Source organism: Achroia grisella, unplaced genomic scaffold (genome assembly GCF_030625045.1).
Source record: "Achroia grisella isolate CSIRO2021 unplaced genomic scaffold, CSIRO_AGI_Agris_v1 utg1111, whole genome shotgun sequence".
In the NCBI taxonomy this organism is placed as follows: domain Eukaryota; kingdom Metazoa; phylum Arthropoda; class Insecta; order Lepidoptera; family Pyralidae; genus Achroia; species Achroia grisella.
The window spans coordinates 296,361-314,059 of record NW_026712581.1 but is presented as its reverse complement, the minus strand read 5'-3'; the positions used below and the strand labels follow the sequence as shown (position 1 = coordinate 314,059).

The 17,699-nt window shown below is 32.2% G+C and overlaps 1 protein-coding gene across 2 annotated transcripts in view; it reads right to left on the bottom strand.

Moving 5' to 3' along the window:
• Positions 1-6,529: 6,529 nt before the first annotated feature.
• The window catches only part of LOC131849591 (A disintegrin and metalloproteinase with thrombospondin motifs 7), a 71,274-nt gene continuing 60,104 nt past the window's right edge, over positions 6,530-17,699 (bottom strand). For both annotated transcript variants that reach the window (XM_059199694.1, XM_059199703.1), the window contains exons 9-20: positions 15,574-15,720; positions 13,026-13,096; positions 12,425-12,591; positions 11,930-12,117; positions 11,520-11,650; positions 11,296-11,418; positions 10,820-10,968; positions 10,374-10,489; positions 9,532-9,646; positions 8,608-8,779; positions 8,195-8,373; positions 6,530-7,403 (exon numbers count right to left, since the gene is read on the bottom strand). In XM_059199694.1, the coding sequence (XP_059055677.1) occupies positions 7,272-7,403; positions 8,195-8,373; positions 8,608-8,779; positions 9,532-9,646; positions 10,374-10,489; positions 10,820-10,968; positions 11,296-11,418; positions 11,520-11,650; positions 11,930-12,117; positions 12,425-12,591; positions 13,026-13,096; positions 15,574-15,720 (1,690 nt within the window). In that variant the 3' untranslated portion in view covers positions 6,530-7,271. The remainder of the gene's footprint in view (positions 7,404-8,194; positions 8,374-8,607; positions 8,780-9,531; positions 9,647-10,373; positions 10,490-10,819; positions 10,969-11,295; positions 11,419-11,519; positions 11,651-11,929; positions 12,118-12,424; positions 12,592-13,025; positions 13,097-15,573; positions 15,721-17,699) is intronic.

The following is a 17,699-nucleotide window of genomic DNA, read 5'->3' as shown; positions in this document are numbered from 1 at the left end:
AGGCGCTCTCAGTGCATTCTATATAATAAGTGTTCCTGTATATCTAAAATTACAATCTGTGTTTGCTCTAACTACCTAGGTCACATATTAAACTTTTCTCGGTTTTGATATTTATGTACCAAATCTAAATGTTCTGGTATACTTTTATAAATGACTCACTATTATAACATCATTTTAGACTCGATTATGCAGTACCTAGTTATATAATGATAGGTTTAGTACGTCATATATTGTATTGAATTGCTAATTGTATGATTCATAGTCTTACGATATGAATCATGCCCAATATGTATTTTGTTTTATTTGAAATTTTTATTCTTATAATTTGTTTCTATGATATTGATTACACTGTGATTCTTTAGCAGTTATTTAAGTATAAAAATTACAGTAGTATATGTTTTTTATGGCTTTCACTTTCCTGTACTCTCCAGTATCTATTATATGGGCATATATAGTATTGATTTGCATCTTTTTTTGTAGATATTACAAAATCCAACGAATGGCAGAAGCACTTTGTCCATAAAATATGGTAGCGTTTAATTGACCTGACTTCAAACTCATCCTATCTGCAATTGGTTCTCAGCCAGCTCATCTTTAAAGTAATAAATGTATTCTATCTATTAAAAAAGGGTATTCGAGATTGCATTTTTGAATACAGTGAGTAGTACCATTGAGTTGTTATGTACTAACATATCTATTAGACGAAACACCGCACAAGGCGTTGTCCTGTTTAATTACAGCCCTAGTATTACAATACCTAATAGTAATAGTTAATACTAACATATGCCATATATAATTGTACATAATTAGTACAAAATAATAAATTTGAAGTATCATCACATCAAATCTAAATATAATACCTACATTATAATGCATCATGTACGCCATCTCCGAACTTTTCATGGTCACACAGGTATATGTAAGTAAATGTTTCTTGTTTTTCTTTAGTTCACAAAGATTCGGTTAAAGACTGATTCTGAAGTAAAATCGGCCTAAGTCTTAAAAATGGTGTCATCGTTTGTTATTGGATATAATAAGTTAAAAATTAATTGTATTGTGATACCTGAATTCTGTGGTGTAGGAAGCGTTTGATACAGAAAATGGATCAACTAGAGCTATCAAATAGTTATAAGCTAAATTATAAAAATGTTATTTTTAATGCCGGTTTAAAACGAGAGGAAGAAATAATGAAGTCTATTGACAATGACTTGAGAACAAAATCTGTTTTTAATTTCATATAAACTAATACATTACATACTTAAAACATCAATATGATATTTTATTAAAAGAATTATAATATAAATTACATACAAGATTAGTTAAATATATTCCATATATAAATAATGTTGTCTGTTGACGCAGTAAACAATAGACGTATAATTGTTGATTTACCCGTTTATCTATAGGGTATGTATATATGTTTATCGTAATTGAACAGATATATCTAGCCGAAATCTGACACTGCTATCCGACAACCTGCGCTTTATCTTCAATGAACATGTAAGGTTGAAAATCTGGAATTTTTTACTAACTTTTTATACCAAAATTAAGCTTCAGTTACATGAATACTATCATTGGATTATAGCTCATTATTTTGAGTACAGACTTGTATAATTTTAAATAGCTAGGCACAGACCGCAGTTTTAGCATGTTAATTAAAGTTTTATATTACATTACATAATTGTGGAACTTCATTATAAACAGAATTATCTCCAGTTTTCCGTATTTTTCGAACAATATTCATATGAGCTTAAAACTAAATTACTGAGCCTATACTAATTTTATAAATAAAGAGAGCGGGTCCAGTAAACTGGAATGACTGCACCGATCTGAAAAAATATTTCACTGTTGGAAATGTACATTAATCCAGAGTGATAGTATACTCGTACGTTATGTTAACGTATAGAAAACTCACATAGTATATTATAAAATACGAGGACATATGCCCAAATAGATCTTCAATTACGTATAATCACATTTTTTATACGTAGTGATAGGAACGTTAAGTGGTAAAATGGTGCACACGTTCAATTCTCGGCGAAATAAAATAAAGCCAGCGATCACACGTAGGTCACTTTGTTTTCGTTATTTGTGCCGTCATATCTATTTAGATATAATTTGTATCTTGGTGTTTTGTTATCGCAAGTACTAGTTAATAGTTGTTACCGAGCTACTGTGATATAATACTAACGGGAAAGTTATCGTATTATATTGGTTAATTGTCAAAAATAGTCTTAAATTAACTTTTTATTACAAAAGCTAAATCAAAGAACTGTTAAACTAAACAATTAGTTATAAACAATTAGTTACAAGTATTGACATTTTATTAAGATAATTTTCTCATAGTAAACAAAGGCATGTTACTGTCTATTAGAAATTACATTTTATATTTGGTTTGTGTCATAGTAATAGTTCAAACCAAATTAAAAAAACTAAATTATTATTTTTAGTATACCGGTTAAGAGTTACCACTATGACGTTCCTATCTATGGCTTAATATGTAAAAGTAGACTAGATGTTTCCCAATTTATATGCCAACTAAAATGCATATTATCCACATTTTTATAAATGACTCAGATAGTATCCAGTCTCGGTTTATCGGATGTACGCAATTGACTTGTGTCACTGGTATTTAGTCTTAAATAATTATATGCGAATGGTTGATTTTGCTGTCACAACGTGTGCGCACGTCTACCTGTGTAGACATGTAGTTACATATTAAGATTATCTAATGCACACGGATTTTTGTCTTCCATGTTGAAACAAACAAAGGGACGCAGTATTCACCTGAACATAATGTCCATTTAGTTGAGCTGGTACCTATTTTAGAATTTCATGTTAGGTAAGTGATCAAAATCTATACAAAACTGGTACCTATGAGAATTGTCTGTTTCTTCCAAACTTCATGAACTAAATATCCACCTTCTTCACTGCAAGATCTGCCGTGAAGGTAAATAAATTTACAATCTGTTCAATTATGCAGCTATTAATTATAATTACGTATTAATATATGAAAAAGTTCTCTCTAAAGTAAATCGTGAGAATACGTATAAATTCTCACTATCTAAATTTGTCTGTGACTATATGTAATTATAATCATGGCAATGTCAAATTGATTTAAGTTTTTGGACCAAAGTTATGATACGGTATACGTAAATGTACATACATCACTTTAATACTGACGTTTGCTGAATATAAAACATAGAAATAAGTACTTACGTACCTAATTATTAAAATTATCTATTACTAAGCTGACATTATTTTTAAACAACAGTAAAACTTAAATATTAATATGGCAGTTGTTGTATATATAGAAATAACAAACACTTTTAATAATAGGATTGAATACTGAATCCTCCCGATCCCTCACCGTCATAATCCGCAGATCATGACGTTATAGAGGGAGAGGAGGGGGAAAAATAATTCAATTCTATTTTACAACATCAGTGTAAGTATATTGCTAAAACCGGTGAGATTACCGATTTTCGACATTGCACCTTTTAAAATACACACTAGTCAATTTTCCACGCATTTAAAAAGTAAATCGGTGGCATATGTGCTCATTTCCGCATTGTTTGAGTGCATACGGGTAATTGTGAAAATCTGTATATTCCGAAAGTATATTCAATCTTTCTCTTTCTTTCCCTTTTTTAGCTAGACATCATCCTTACCTGATATACTCGCTCGCGTTATTTATACAAAGTGTAGGTACATCCGTTACTGTGAATCACATAATACGTACTAACATAATTTCAGACTTTGGATAACACATATTTTATTGCTGGTGTTTTCAATAGTTAAAGAGGATTTGTATAAGAAGATGTAGTATTCTTCTTTGTATGTACAATGTAGGTATATTATATATATATATATTACCTTGGCTGAAACTAAATATATGGATTAGTGATGCGACTCGAGACTTTTTATTTGAGTGAATTTTCCTAACCCGTATTCGTGAAACATCATAAAGCCAGAGTACGTTTCCGAGTTACCGAGTCGCCGGGACCGAGAAGATTTGGTCAATGCCAGATGAGACTTTCCGTGCTCCCGAACTAACTTATTTTCCCCCCAAATTAAAGTTTTAAAATAGTAATATGGAGGCATTTTATATTAAAAGTTTGTATCTTGCATATTCGAAAATTTCATAATGAATTAATGAACTCAAAAAAGCATTAGAAAACTTTTAATTTATATAATGGTAAATTTCCTAATATTTTTATAACCAAGAAAGAATTATACCTACAAGATTTAAAAAATAAATTTATCTCGTTATTTTTCTAAATATTTTATATTTAAGTATATAAAATTGTTGGTCTCTCTCACAGGTTATTTTTGTTAGTTTTATAAAAATCTATGAAACGAAGAACAGACAATATTAATAATTATCATACCCCTGTCAAAAGTATCGTACATTTGTACCTAAACTATTTGTAATAGTTATATAAGTACCTACATAATAAATACTAAATATAGGGGAAACGAATTGTTAGTGATGGAGATAGTGGCTTGATTGCTAGCAATGACCTGTCGACTTGCTCGCGGTCTCTGGCAACCATTGCGCTTAAGTCCTGTTGTCTTCGTTACGATGAGCTTTTTCGTAACCTAGTTCTTGCTCTATATATTCAGCATATAGTCCACTGCTGGACGAATGCCTCTTGATAATTGTACACCTTCTTCAGTCTGCGTTGCATATGGACCAGAATAGTCATGCCGTCTTTTTACTGTCGTCCGACCATCTGGCAGCTGGTATGTCTGCTAGGTCACCCATCCTAGGTCGCCACATTAGTTATCTGTATGTCATCTGTCGTCTCTACTTCGACGTACGTGGCCGGCAGACCGCTACTTTAGCTGTGTGATTCGTTTAATGGCGTCCGTAAGATAGGGATCTTCTAGGAAGATACGGAGTATTGATCGGTCTATTGTTCTTTGGATGACTTGTAGCTTATCGACCTTTTCAACGGTTAGCGTCTACGTCTTACGTACGTATATTAGCATTATCATCCATTAACTTAAAAATATACTGTCTAAGCATTATTAAATTTACTATTTACATTATTCTTATCTTTTATATACACTATACGATCTGGTGAATTGAGTATCACCTGCTATATATTTTACAATAAGTATTGGTTGACTTGACGAACTTATATCCTTGGAATTTTAATGAAGACTATAAAATGGCACGTAATCGCTTAGAGTTGCTCACAGTACATTTACTTGTATTTTAAAACGTATTGCCTGCCTTCTCATCCATTTTTTTCTATTTCAATTCATATTATTCTATTCTATCTGTTCAAATTTATTCTGCCCCATTCTATTCTTTATGCTTTATTCTTTATGCTACTACAATTTAATCTCTCTATTATATTACAATTTATAATCTACTTCAACGATATAATCAAATTACCATTTTTTATTTTTGCTCATTATCATCATAGCAAACAATAAATAATATTCCAATGGGTCAAGCCATTTTAGACTTTTAGCAAGACTGATGAATAACATTCGATTATTTACATATATGTAACTCCGTTAAGCTATCGCTTTAAACCGTCAATAGAAGTGACACCAATATGTACTTGAATGCGTCGGAACAGATCTTGCATAATACGTACGTAATTTGATTCACTGATCAAGGACACCTATAATTTAACATCCTGACATGAAGCAATTATAAACTATCGAAAATTTATACATTACATCGTATATAGTTCAACATTCATAATATTTATGTTCCTATTAGATATATCATATTGTTTGCTTTTTCTACTACTGCGCATGGCCGGTGGTCCTAGCCTTATAGGACCACCGTTCTTTGGTTGCGTCAGATTTGAACTAGATGATAATGCTACAGTGCGACATGTGCTTCAACGCTGCTTTAACGAACATCAGCGCGTGCCATTGCCTTATCACAACTACAATGTCTTATCATCTATTACCACCTCTTCATTCAAGACTTGTAACTACCCCAGATTAAGTCATCAGTATTGGCTCACAGGATCGGAGGTACCTCAATACCTTTTGAATTACCTCAATATCTTTATTTATATATACCACTGCACATAACGTTCTGGCAGTGCTCAGAACAGTGACCCTATGGCAACTTACTACTTAGTCACTTTTATTTTTTAATTACTGTTTTACAATATTGCTCATTCATCAATGTGATATATTCTGCCTCATTCAAAAGCTATGGTTTAATATTTTCATGGTGGCCGGCAATTCACATCTTAATCTACGTTTCATTTATATATAAGTATGTATAGGAGAGTTTGGAACTCTTCTAGGAGTATTTTACTGTTTGTATAAGTATGAAAGAGCAAGCGTGCTATAAGTAGCACGCTTGCTCTTTCATATAAAATTATTTAAACTTGCGATTCCTATAATGAATTTTATTAAATATTTTCGGTATATCAAAACATTAAAAATTTTTCTTTAATTTTGGAAAAACTTTCCTGGATATATTATTATATAAATCCAGCATGGCAGTGGGTCAGGCCAACGCCGTCTCTCCGATTACTTTGTTTCTTATCGGTGTTTCCATCACTGGACAATCAGTTGCAAATATCAAATGATACAAAGTTTTTTGGTGTTAGCCAGATTCAAATTTACAATCTCCTCGGTCTAAGTAAAAGTTCTTCCATTAACGCTCTCAAAAAAAAACTAACATTAATATATTGGTAATATGGTCACGTACTATGTGGATATGGACTATACGTCACCATACAAATAGTAGAAAACCATCAAATCTTACTCAAGTTGCGGAGAATGTAAATCCTAACTTTCGAGTACAAACTATTCCAATAAAATCGCATCACTAATATAGATAAATTATGCAAAGAACATATACAATGGATGTAAAACTAAGTTTTTGTTACCTTATTCTACCGATATTACCATAAGTGGCTTATGAAGTGTAACTTCGAGTTATAAGTTATATATTAAGGTAGAGAAACGGCCGAAATAGAAAACATGAAATTTTCCTATCTGACTAGTCAATTAAAATACTAACATCTAATAAACTTTCATATTTACCCGAATGCACCTCATTATTCATATCACTCAACTAGACGATTATACTTAGTAAAAATAGTAGAACACATAGTAGAACACAGTGGAATACTTGTATTATTCTATTTCCTACTTGTCATATTACTCTGTTTATAACTATTGGTATATTACAACAGATTCAGATGTTTCACTTCGTGTCTACGTTATGCTTCTTCAATCACGGTAACATTTTAAATTCGTAAAACTATATCGTTCAAATTCTAACATGCTGGTACATTACATTTAACTGTGCTGTTCGGCTTAGTAGCAAGATCACAATATACATCGTCTATAACAGTATTCGTTAATCTGTCCACGCAATGCACTGGCCGTTGTTTAATTACCTCTTCACCCTGCAAACAGAAATAATAAGGATTATTCATTGTGTATTTACGGACTCATATGGTGACGGTGATTATATGGTAACGATGTTTCGTTCGTTTATTGATAGAGTAATAAACCTACATGTGTATCACAATCACAACTCCTGCTAAAAAAATAAAAATCAATGATATTAGAAAAAATCGAAATAAAACCCTATAGGCTTAGTAGAGTAATATCCTCGTCTTATAGGGAATGCTTTCTGAGCTCAGTAGTAATGTTACGTGATGTGATAAAAAATAAATAAGCGCAATGTTGATTTTACATAGTCATTATGTGCTTAAGTAAGTAATAGTTTAAGATGCATAGGTCTCAAAAAGTGAAATTAGTTGCTCAAAATTTATAGTTTAATTAACCATTTTACAATTTAGTATATGCGACGTATAATATTTTTTCAGAAGAGAGAGAGAGAAATTATTTTGTGATGTGTCTCGACTATGAAGCACCTAACACAGAGATTATACTCTTTTATTCTATTTAGTATCTAAATGGAAACCAGGCCCCCGCCTCGCCCCTGTGTGCGCCCAGGGGCGCCAGATAATATAAAACATTCAAGAACTCGTCTTTATTTAATTCACGGCTCTGTTAATATTTACATTATTTGAATATTATATTCAATTTGAAACACAACAATAGAAAAAAGAGGTGCGTTAAAAGTTTCGTTCACAGATGCTGCTGTGGTCGGCGCGCCCCTGGCGGAAACTAGTCTATTATTGGTAATATCATTATAATGGTGAACTTAAAAGACGTTTTGGATACGTACCGGCATGTAACATGCTTTAGGGCACGGCTTCCATAACGATACGTGCCAGAACACATTTGAAGATTGGGTTGCTAACGACGTCGTTGGAGGCTGTGGGCAGCTCGGTTGGTGACACTGCTGCATTAGGGCTGCGTGGCGAGGTTGCTCAATATGGTAGCACTGTGATTGATCCACGATACCTGTGTTAGTATTAGTTTCATATTAATTCTTTAACACAAAGAATTAACTTACTGATATTAAAATTTTATGAACTAAATGATCAAAAGACTACATTTTTTTAATGTAATGGGCTTTGTATATTTTGTTACATATTTTTTAAATCAAATGTATAATGGGGTTATATCCGAGAAATTAACAGTTCATCAATGTTATTATCGCAAACTGAGATGGATGAATGCTTTGCTAGAACTTACGATCATTTTGATCGACACACTCTAAGTGTCGTCTCATATAGCCAACGTCGCAGGTGACAGAGCAGGCGGACCACTTGGACAGTTGGTATTTGAACTGCTTTTGTCGTTTCCGGTCTACCGTATACTGATATGTTACGCCAGGGTTACGGTGGAGACCGCGACATAAACGTTGCTGGAAAAAAGCAAATGAAATATGGCTACTTGTATTGTTGTTTTTGATAATAGAGTCGACGTGGGTACTTCTATCTCACCTATTTCAATCACCATGTAGTTTGCTTTATTTGATGTGTTTCGGTTGAACGGTTTTCGGGAGATAAGCTAATGATATTACTCAGTACGGAGTATACCTACATAGTTCCACAAGTATCATATAATGTTATTTAGTATATTTTTTAAGGTTATTTAGTTTTCACAGAGTGCGGCTAAGGCAATTCGTTCACTGGTGAGGTAATGGAGTAATTAGTTTTATGGTACAATGGGACTACCATATACGTTTAGATTGTACAAAAGAAATAAAAAGCTTATTGAATTATAATATAAGTTGATTACACGTTCTTCGTGATACTATTCATCTATGTGTTCACCTATATAAGCGCCGGGTACGGATGGGTTAGCACTCAGCTTATATAGTGTTAGATATATCAACTCTATGTACTAGTAAAAGTATGTATTATAATAAAATAACAACTATATAACATTAATTGAACTATGTCTCTAACACAATTCACTTTAGCAATTAAAATACAACCAGCACATCCTGTGCTCAAAGACCGAATATTACAAAAACCCTCCCTTTTATACAGAAAGATATGAAATATATGCAACTAGTTTAACGATACCGAGTAATAATGAAACTACCTTCTTTTAATATAAAATATCAGATTTTTCGAAAATATCCATGCGAACCCTAACAATAGTACTTACATAAACTTTAATATCTTCCGCGATGGGGCCTTGTATTCTTACTTTTTCCCAATCGCGGTCTCGTTCGTAAATAGCTTGAGATCCTGCTACTAAATATTCAGTCATCATGTTATTTCTGAAAAATAAAAAAAATATATAAACTCTATATTAGTTCTCTCATAATAAATACAATTGCATCAAAAATTTTTTTTTCGGACTACTGTAATGCTGTTGACCGCAGCTGGCCTTTACAGCTTCACCGGACGATAGGAGGCGAATGCAGATGGCATTCCAAACCCGTGGAAGGACTTATGGAGCGGTTGAAGGCCAACTCCCGCCTGATGTATACGACTTTAGTCTGAGGGCACCGCTAGAGGTTGGAACCTTGGCTCAGGCCGTCGTAATTTCGACCTTCGTTTGGACCTTAGGATGGACTCGCCTTATAATTAAGACAAAAAGCGAGCCGGAATTACGCACAAATTCTATAAGGGTTTGTTACAAGTGAAACAAATTACCATAAAAAATTCCAGCAGGTATGTATCTAATATTAGGATGATTAAATATATTTGCTATATTCAAGCAGGTATTTGTAACATCTTGACTCATTTCGTTTGTCGTCGAGAAAATAATAAGACGAACATTGAAGTAATAATAGGAGGATGTGATATCTTGAGTAAATTAGGTAATAACGAACAAATTTAAGAAAGGAACACTTATAAATTGGTTAGAATATAAAGACAATTGATATTCAATCTCGTATTTCAGAATCCGCTATAGTTAAGCAAATTAAGTAACTAATTTGAGTAATTTGTTATTTTTCAGAAATTGTTATCAAACTATCTACAACCTACTACATAACCTACCTTGCTCCGTTAATGTACACTTTCTTGGAATTCGCACTTGCAATTGCAAGGTAATTACCAGGGCTAATTTTCTCTTGGATTTTTACGTTTCTTGATCCTGCTGGAATGACGGCAACCTAAAAGATGAAAAGTCACGTAGATATCGAGACATTTTCGGGGTTCACAAATTCCTGTTTCTTTAATAACTGTGGTAAAGAGCATATAAATGAATAATATTGACAAAGTGCTATTAAACAATAGCACTTTGTCAATATTATTATGGTATCTAAACTTTTTGAAACATAGTTAAAAAAGTTAAAATGAGTACATGCAGCTCCAAAAGAAAGAACTTTTATGATATCTTTTAATGTACCTATTATTCTAATTGGTTCTAAGATATATATAATTATGTATCTCTTGGAAGCAATTAGACGAATACAAAAACGACACGAAATGTAGGTTTATACCTCGCTGTGTCCGGATTGTCTGGTCGTACCCTTGTTGTAGATTCCTTGTACAGTCTTACAGGCAGAGCCGTTACCTCCACAGACGCCGCATGCATCGACTTCCTTTACGGAGTCGACGATCCAATCGCAGCCGACTTTATAGCAGACACCTGAGAAAATATACTTATGACCGTACCTGTACATCATAATACATCCATATATGTATCACATCACTAGCATGTATATTTTAAAATAGGTAATCAGGATTAGATATCATTAAAATTATATTAATAAATGATATTCTACCGTAACCTGTTATACGTATACGAAGATGCGTATACGAAGTATCTGTTAATCACAGAAATACCTATCATAGCCTATGGTCGCTATATATGTCGAATTGTATGTATATATAAAATTAGGGCAACCGAGTTTTGTTTGTTTCTGTTTACTAATCACATCTCAGGATATTATTAACCTAATAATAAAATTCATACCAGCTATGCACATATCTCTGGCTCCTGGGTTTTGTCTGCACGGTGTGCCATCGATAACGAATCCTCCTGCTATTTCCAACTCACTTTCATCGTACGGTACACACTTCAACTCACATGGTCTATCTGGTAAACACAAAGTGAGACAAATATTATATGAATATTTTTTTCTTGAGGGAAAAATTGATGCATATTAACGATAAATGCACGGTGATATATATACCTACCTTGATCAAAATATGGAATCCATTCTGAGTAGGTCATGTTCTTATATGTTTTATTATTGTATTGGGCGCACTGTACTTCTCTAAAGGTAGGTTCATTATTGGGACACGGGTCTGTGTTACATATTTTGTATCTGAAAGAAAAAAAAATTGTTTTGGTTTAGTTTTTTAACGAGTACGTCTTTTTGTAATTTAATTGGAATGCCAAACAAGATGACGACCTAATTTTTGGTAAGCGGTGACTATGGCTATGTACATGAATTGCACTATATACGGACTAAAAACATCTTGTTATCATGTGACACGCGATACTATTCCTGCTTATTGACTTCACTGCTTGATCATACCCTACAATCGAAATACAGCTTAAATAGCAATATCTTTTCGTTCTTTATGTATTTATCAATACTCACCGACTCCTGGCTCCGATGCAGTAATCGCCATTGTTATAGGGCTTAGGATTGTTGCATTCTCGCGACTGTGTAGAGACTCCGGCGCCACACGTGCGAGAGCACTCGCTCCACTCACTCCACGGACCCCACCCGCCGTTACGGGGTTGGGGGGAGGCGGTGCGAGGCACACACGTTTGGTTCTGGCACCACTGAGTATAGTTTATACATAGTTAGTAGATGTCTTATATAAGTATTTAAAATCGTTTCGCTAAACCGATACATCAAAGAAAAGTTTAAACTACATTGGCATTGACCAAATGTTGACGTTTCGTAAAGTTTATGATCATGAGTTAAGAAGAATTGCAAGTTTTGAGATTCCATCTCTAAAGGGGTAAAATAGAGTCTAGGCAGGTGTATGGAAATTCAGTTCAGTCATTTTTAAAGTACGATACATTAAATTCTGCTTCTGGTTAATAATAAACAAATATGTGTTAAATAGAGATTTGTTGGGTTTACCATATTAGGTCCACATGTCGTGCCCGGTGCGGCCGGCCGCAGCATTGTCTTGCAAGTATCGTTGACAAGGCACCACAGGTGTTCACACAGTTCCATTGGTTTCGCACATATTACTGCTTCAGAGCCAAATTGTAGGTGACATTGCGTTGCCGCATCAAACATGACTCCTGAAGATATAAATCATAATTACCAAATTATTCTTGATAATTTTCGCTGCGTTTATTCTTATTTCTTATAAAATTACCCTATAATTTTATAAGAAAGAAGCGGGTAGCAGCAGCCCGTGTCAAATATAGCTTTCTTTTTTTTTAGTAAGTATATTTCTAACATAAAAGTTACTTCTATAACATTAACAGATTTGTTTACTAGCTGCAGTTATAAACTTGTCTTATAATAATCAGCATTGTAACTATTGTACAACTGTAGGCATGAGCTGACTGTAATATTATGCTAAATATTGAACCTGTCGAGTGTAATCGACATTTCGAGATAATCGTAGGTGAATTATTTTTTACCTATACTTATAAGAGGTTAATATAACACTACTTTATGAAATGTATACTGCACTATTTATGCCATTACAAATAAAGCGACGCCTTACCAGCTGGAACTTCCGGATACTCGTATTCTTCTTGGGATGGTGTGTCACTCAAACATTCTCCTAAACCAGCACTGTAAACGTAAGTAATTATATATAAATTATTAGAATAACTACTAAATCAAGATATAGTATGTGTGGTGGTGATGTGAACCACATCTGCAAAAACAACTAAATGAGCAGTCAACCGTGGGACATATCTTTGACCAGTAAATACATATTTTTATAGTTTTATATAGTACCTATGTTTTAGTAATCTAATATTACTAATCTAAACACCCATTCATTGCAATGGCAATGGATGGGTGTCCTTTGGAATGCCAAGGAACTAAAATGTCATGTTTCATATCCTGAAATTTCACTACCTAACCTCATCCTACAACTAAAATAGCTTACAAAGCAAGCGGCTTGACGGTTGAGAACCGGTACCCACGCAGATAACTTCAATTAAAACTCAAACTATCGATCTCTTGTAAAATAATGTTATTAAGTAGATGTGATAATCCGTATTACTACTAGAACTATTTTACAAATTAAGAATTCCCATGGCATACGGTAGAAGTGATAAATACAGTAGAAATAATATTATGCCGACAAACATCAGGGGACGACGCAGTATATTGTCGATCCGGATATCTACTTATAATACTGAATTTCCATATAGACTTAATTCTATTAATATTAATATCAACATATTTTTAAATTGATTAAATTTTATTACTGCTGATGGTTTATTTACATATATAGTTATTATATTAATTACAGAATACCGAATCAATATTAGAAGGTGTAACAAACACGTGTTTTAGAATAATAATCTGACGAGGTATTTTAATTAGTGTAGGTATATAATACATAAGTTATATAAATATTAACTGATGGAGTAGCGTTATAAATAATTCATTCTGTGTGACCCTATTGACATCGAATCTAAATTGTGTAGAAATGATAATCTGAGCTAAAACAGTTTTAATTTGTTGTATTTGTTGATATGTCTTTTATCGACGGTCAATTTTAATGTTGTAAAATATAATAAAATTGCTAAGATGTTTAATGAAATAAACTGCATCTGACAATAAAAGCTCTATCTACATGGAATAGTAGTTCTGTATTTGATAAGTGGTTGTAAAAAGTCATAAAATAAAGTGAGTAATTCCAGTGGTAAATAAATGTAGATAGGGTTATGAAATAATATTTTTTATGGAAAAAATCTATTATTATTTAATAAACTATAGATTTTTCTTATTCTATAGTTTATTGAATAATCACAGCCTATATTTTTACTAATCTGATTTCATAAAGAACAATGCAATACATAAATGGAGACCTAAAAGAGAACAAGAACCAAGATTCATGTCAAGAAAAAATAGATACTTATTGATAAAAAAATTGTTTAATGTAATATCGATTTTATACACAAAACATTACATCTATACGTATGGAATTGATATAGCAGGTAGGTATTTTACTGAATTACAGCTGGTACTAATTTAGTACCGAGTCGGAATATGCTAAAAGCTTTTTGCAATTTATTATTCGAAATAAATTTCTTGTTTGAAAGAAGCTGCAGACTTTCTACATAGATTTTATCAGCCATTAGAGGAAAGGTTATCTGAGAGCAATATGTATCGTAAAATATTTTATAGGAAAATTCATTAACATTGACCGTAACTGTTATACACATTACTTACAAAGTTGTCATGATTTTAAAGTAAAGAAACATGTAATAATGGTGAATGGTGTACTACTGAAACAGTAAATATTAACTATTATGAAGCCATTAGACTTTTTTTAGATGGGATAAACATCCTCTAAGTATAAAGAAAAATTCTACAGCAATTTGTGAATACTGCCAAATTTAGGCAAGGTTTATCCCAACATTCCTGAGGGTGTATTTTTGGGTAAAAGCGGTCCCGTTAAGAGATATGTTGCGTGACATTCAGGTAATTCTGGTTTCCTATAGAGATAGATTTTCTCTATTGTTAGGTATAAGTTTCTACTATTAGTATAATTTACAATTTATAAGTATTTACGATATATGATGAATTTTCTACAATACATTAAATTTAATAATTTAGTATTTCTGTCCTCTTCTCTCAGGTAGATAGATATTTACTTTATTTACATTAACAGATACACACACATACACACATTTTGCAAACAATATATATATGTTTAATATGACATAATTACGATCTTAAATTATTACAATTAGTACAAGAGTTATAACTGTGACACGAGAATTTTATATATAAGATATTTCTTATATATAAAATTCTCGTGTCACAGTTTTCGTCCCCATACTCCTCCGAAAAGGATTGACCGATTCTCATGAAATTTTGTGAGCGTATTGAGTAGGTTTGAGAATCGGCCAACATCTATTTTTCATCCCCCTAAATGTTAGGGATAGTCCACCCCTAAATTTTATTTTATTTTAAGGCAAAACAACGTTTGACAGTTAGTATTTTATAAAATTATAGTATCCTTGTATATATATCACAGCTTGTATTAAATATTTTAGTTGATGACTTAGTATTCTGGATTTACTAACTCTAGAAAGTTGGTGACATCCCGCTTGCTGCACCGTGACCAGGCTACCTGACGAGTGTCGGCTTCAAAGATCGGTGTCATGATATGCAGCGTCGAACCTTCACGTCGGTGGCAACCGATTTTCTCAGTGTCGTGGTATAGGCCAAAACTAAAACACAGAAAAATTTTATCAATCAGTTATAGTTTGGTATTTAACTATAAGTAGTACCTGTTACCTGGGTATTTAGGTTACATGCTTAATCAAAAATGTTTGAAGGATTACTGAAAATTACTGTTGAATCTATTGAGATTTCAAATTACTGTTGAAGTAAAAACTAATGTATTATACATTTGTTTTCAGAATAAGCAACGGAGTATTTCTTCCTCTTCTTTCGTTTCAATGGTAACTAAATGTATTTGCCCCAGAATGTTGCGACGACTTTTGCGCTTTCTGTCGCATTTTTTAGATCTTCCAATGACCTTATTACTTTTATATATATAGTTAGTTGCCTAAGATGAGAGCCGCTTATCCACGCGGATGAGATCTCAGGCAAGTTCGTAGTAAAAGTAAACCACCTCTAGGCGTCAAATCCTCAAGTGGTTACAAATAAAGTTGTTTTCTCATTTACAATATTAGTAGTGAAGTGAGGATGACCAAATAATATAAATACTACATTAAAGAAATTTACGTTACAATGGAAAATGAGTTTCAATATTATTTAATATCGTGCGCGTCTATTTATCTATTATATTATTGTGCTAAGGCAAATAAATTGTAAAAAATATTATATTATAGTTCTGACTAGATTACATATCTACAGTGACGTCTAATTTTTATTATATGCAGGTCATTGTACGCATTCATTATTCATCATTAACCACATTTGGATTGTGGAATGGAGAAGGCCTATATGTATTTGTATATATTTTTTTTTATACGGAATGGCCTAAGTAGACTACTAAAAATTTCTAAAACTAGAGTAGTAAAAAATTTTAACAATGGCGAAATTGAATCCGTGTTTTCTTTTAATAAAACCGTATTCATTATAAAATCTATTGTTGGATAAGAGTAAATAGTTAATAATGTAAATGTTGTATATTATATTATTACAACTATAAATGAATAAATTAAATTTACTACGCAAATGTTTTGTACCCACTACATATATCTACAAAAGCAAAAAAATATACATAGATTAAACTACTGTAAAATGTAATATCATGTTGGAGGTCACTGTGTCATTTATAAACTGCATAATTACAGTAATGATTTGATTACACAAAAAAAAATGCGTGTATATGTTTATAAAATGAATACTTCATCCTAATCATGAATATAATAGAGGTTTAATTTTAATGTTTAACCATGTGAATAATATTATACAAAATATTAAAATAAAAAACGCACAGTAATCCAAAATAGCTTTGCGATTTTTATGTTGAAGCGTATGGTATCGTACTTACCACACTGCACTATAGTATTAAAAAGTAGAAAGTTAATCTTTACGCCTATAGGTTACGAAATTTTCCTTTCCATTTAAAGTTACGATTGCATGCAAGCTTCCATTTGAAAAATCAAAAGGTTTATAAATAACTTGAACTAAAGTTCAAAAGCGTTTTTTGTCCTATTTTTGTTCTCGACGTTCATTAAAAAAATATACACGTTTGGAGTATCTTTGACGCGGATGTAAATTTACTCGTCACAAATTTCATTATAATTTACATCACTTTTTCATAGTCATCAACGTTCAGAGAATTTGTTTGTATCTGTCGTTGTAAGTATATACTGAAATATTGGTGCTTGTCTATTTCTACTACAACTACTACTAGTGTCTACTCTAATAAGTTGCTTATATAATGTTTGTTACACAATAATTTATATTAATGAATTGTAATGGTATAGTGCTAAAGGACCTGTACTAACGATAGATATACTCTGATACTCAGTTACTAAATAAATAAATACTAAATACTCAGTAGTTAGCTCAGTTGTCTTATCAAGGGAGAGCGTGGAAGTGAACCAGAGTGAACCAGGCAAAGAGGATAAAAATTTCCATTATCAACAATTATCCGCTAAAGTATTTATTTATATTTATTATAACTAATTCCTAACAGTATTTGTATCGTTTTAAACATACACACAAACCG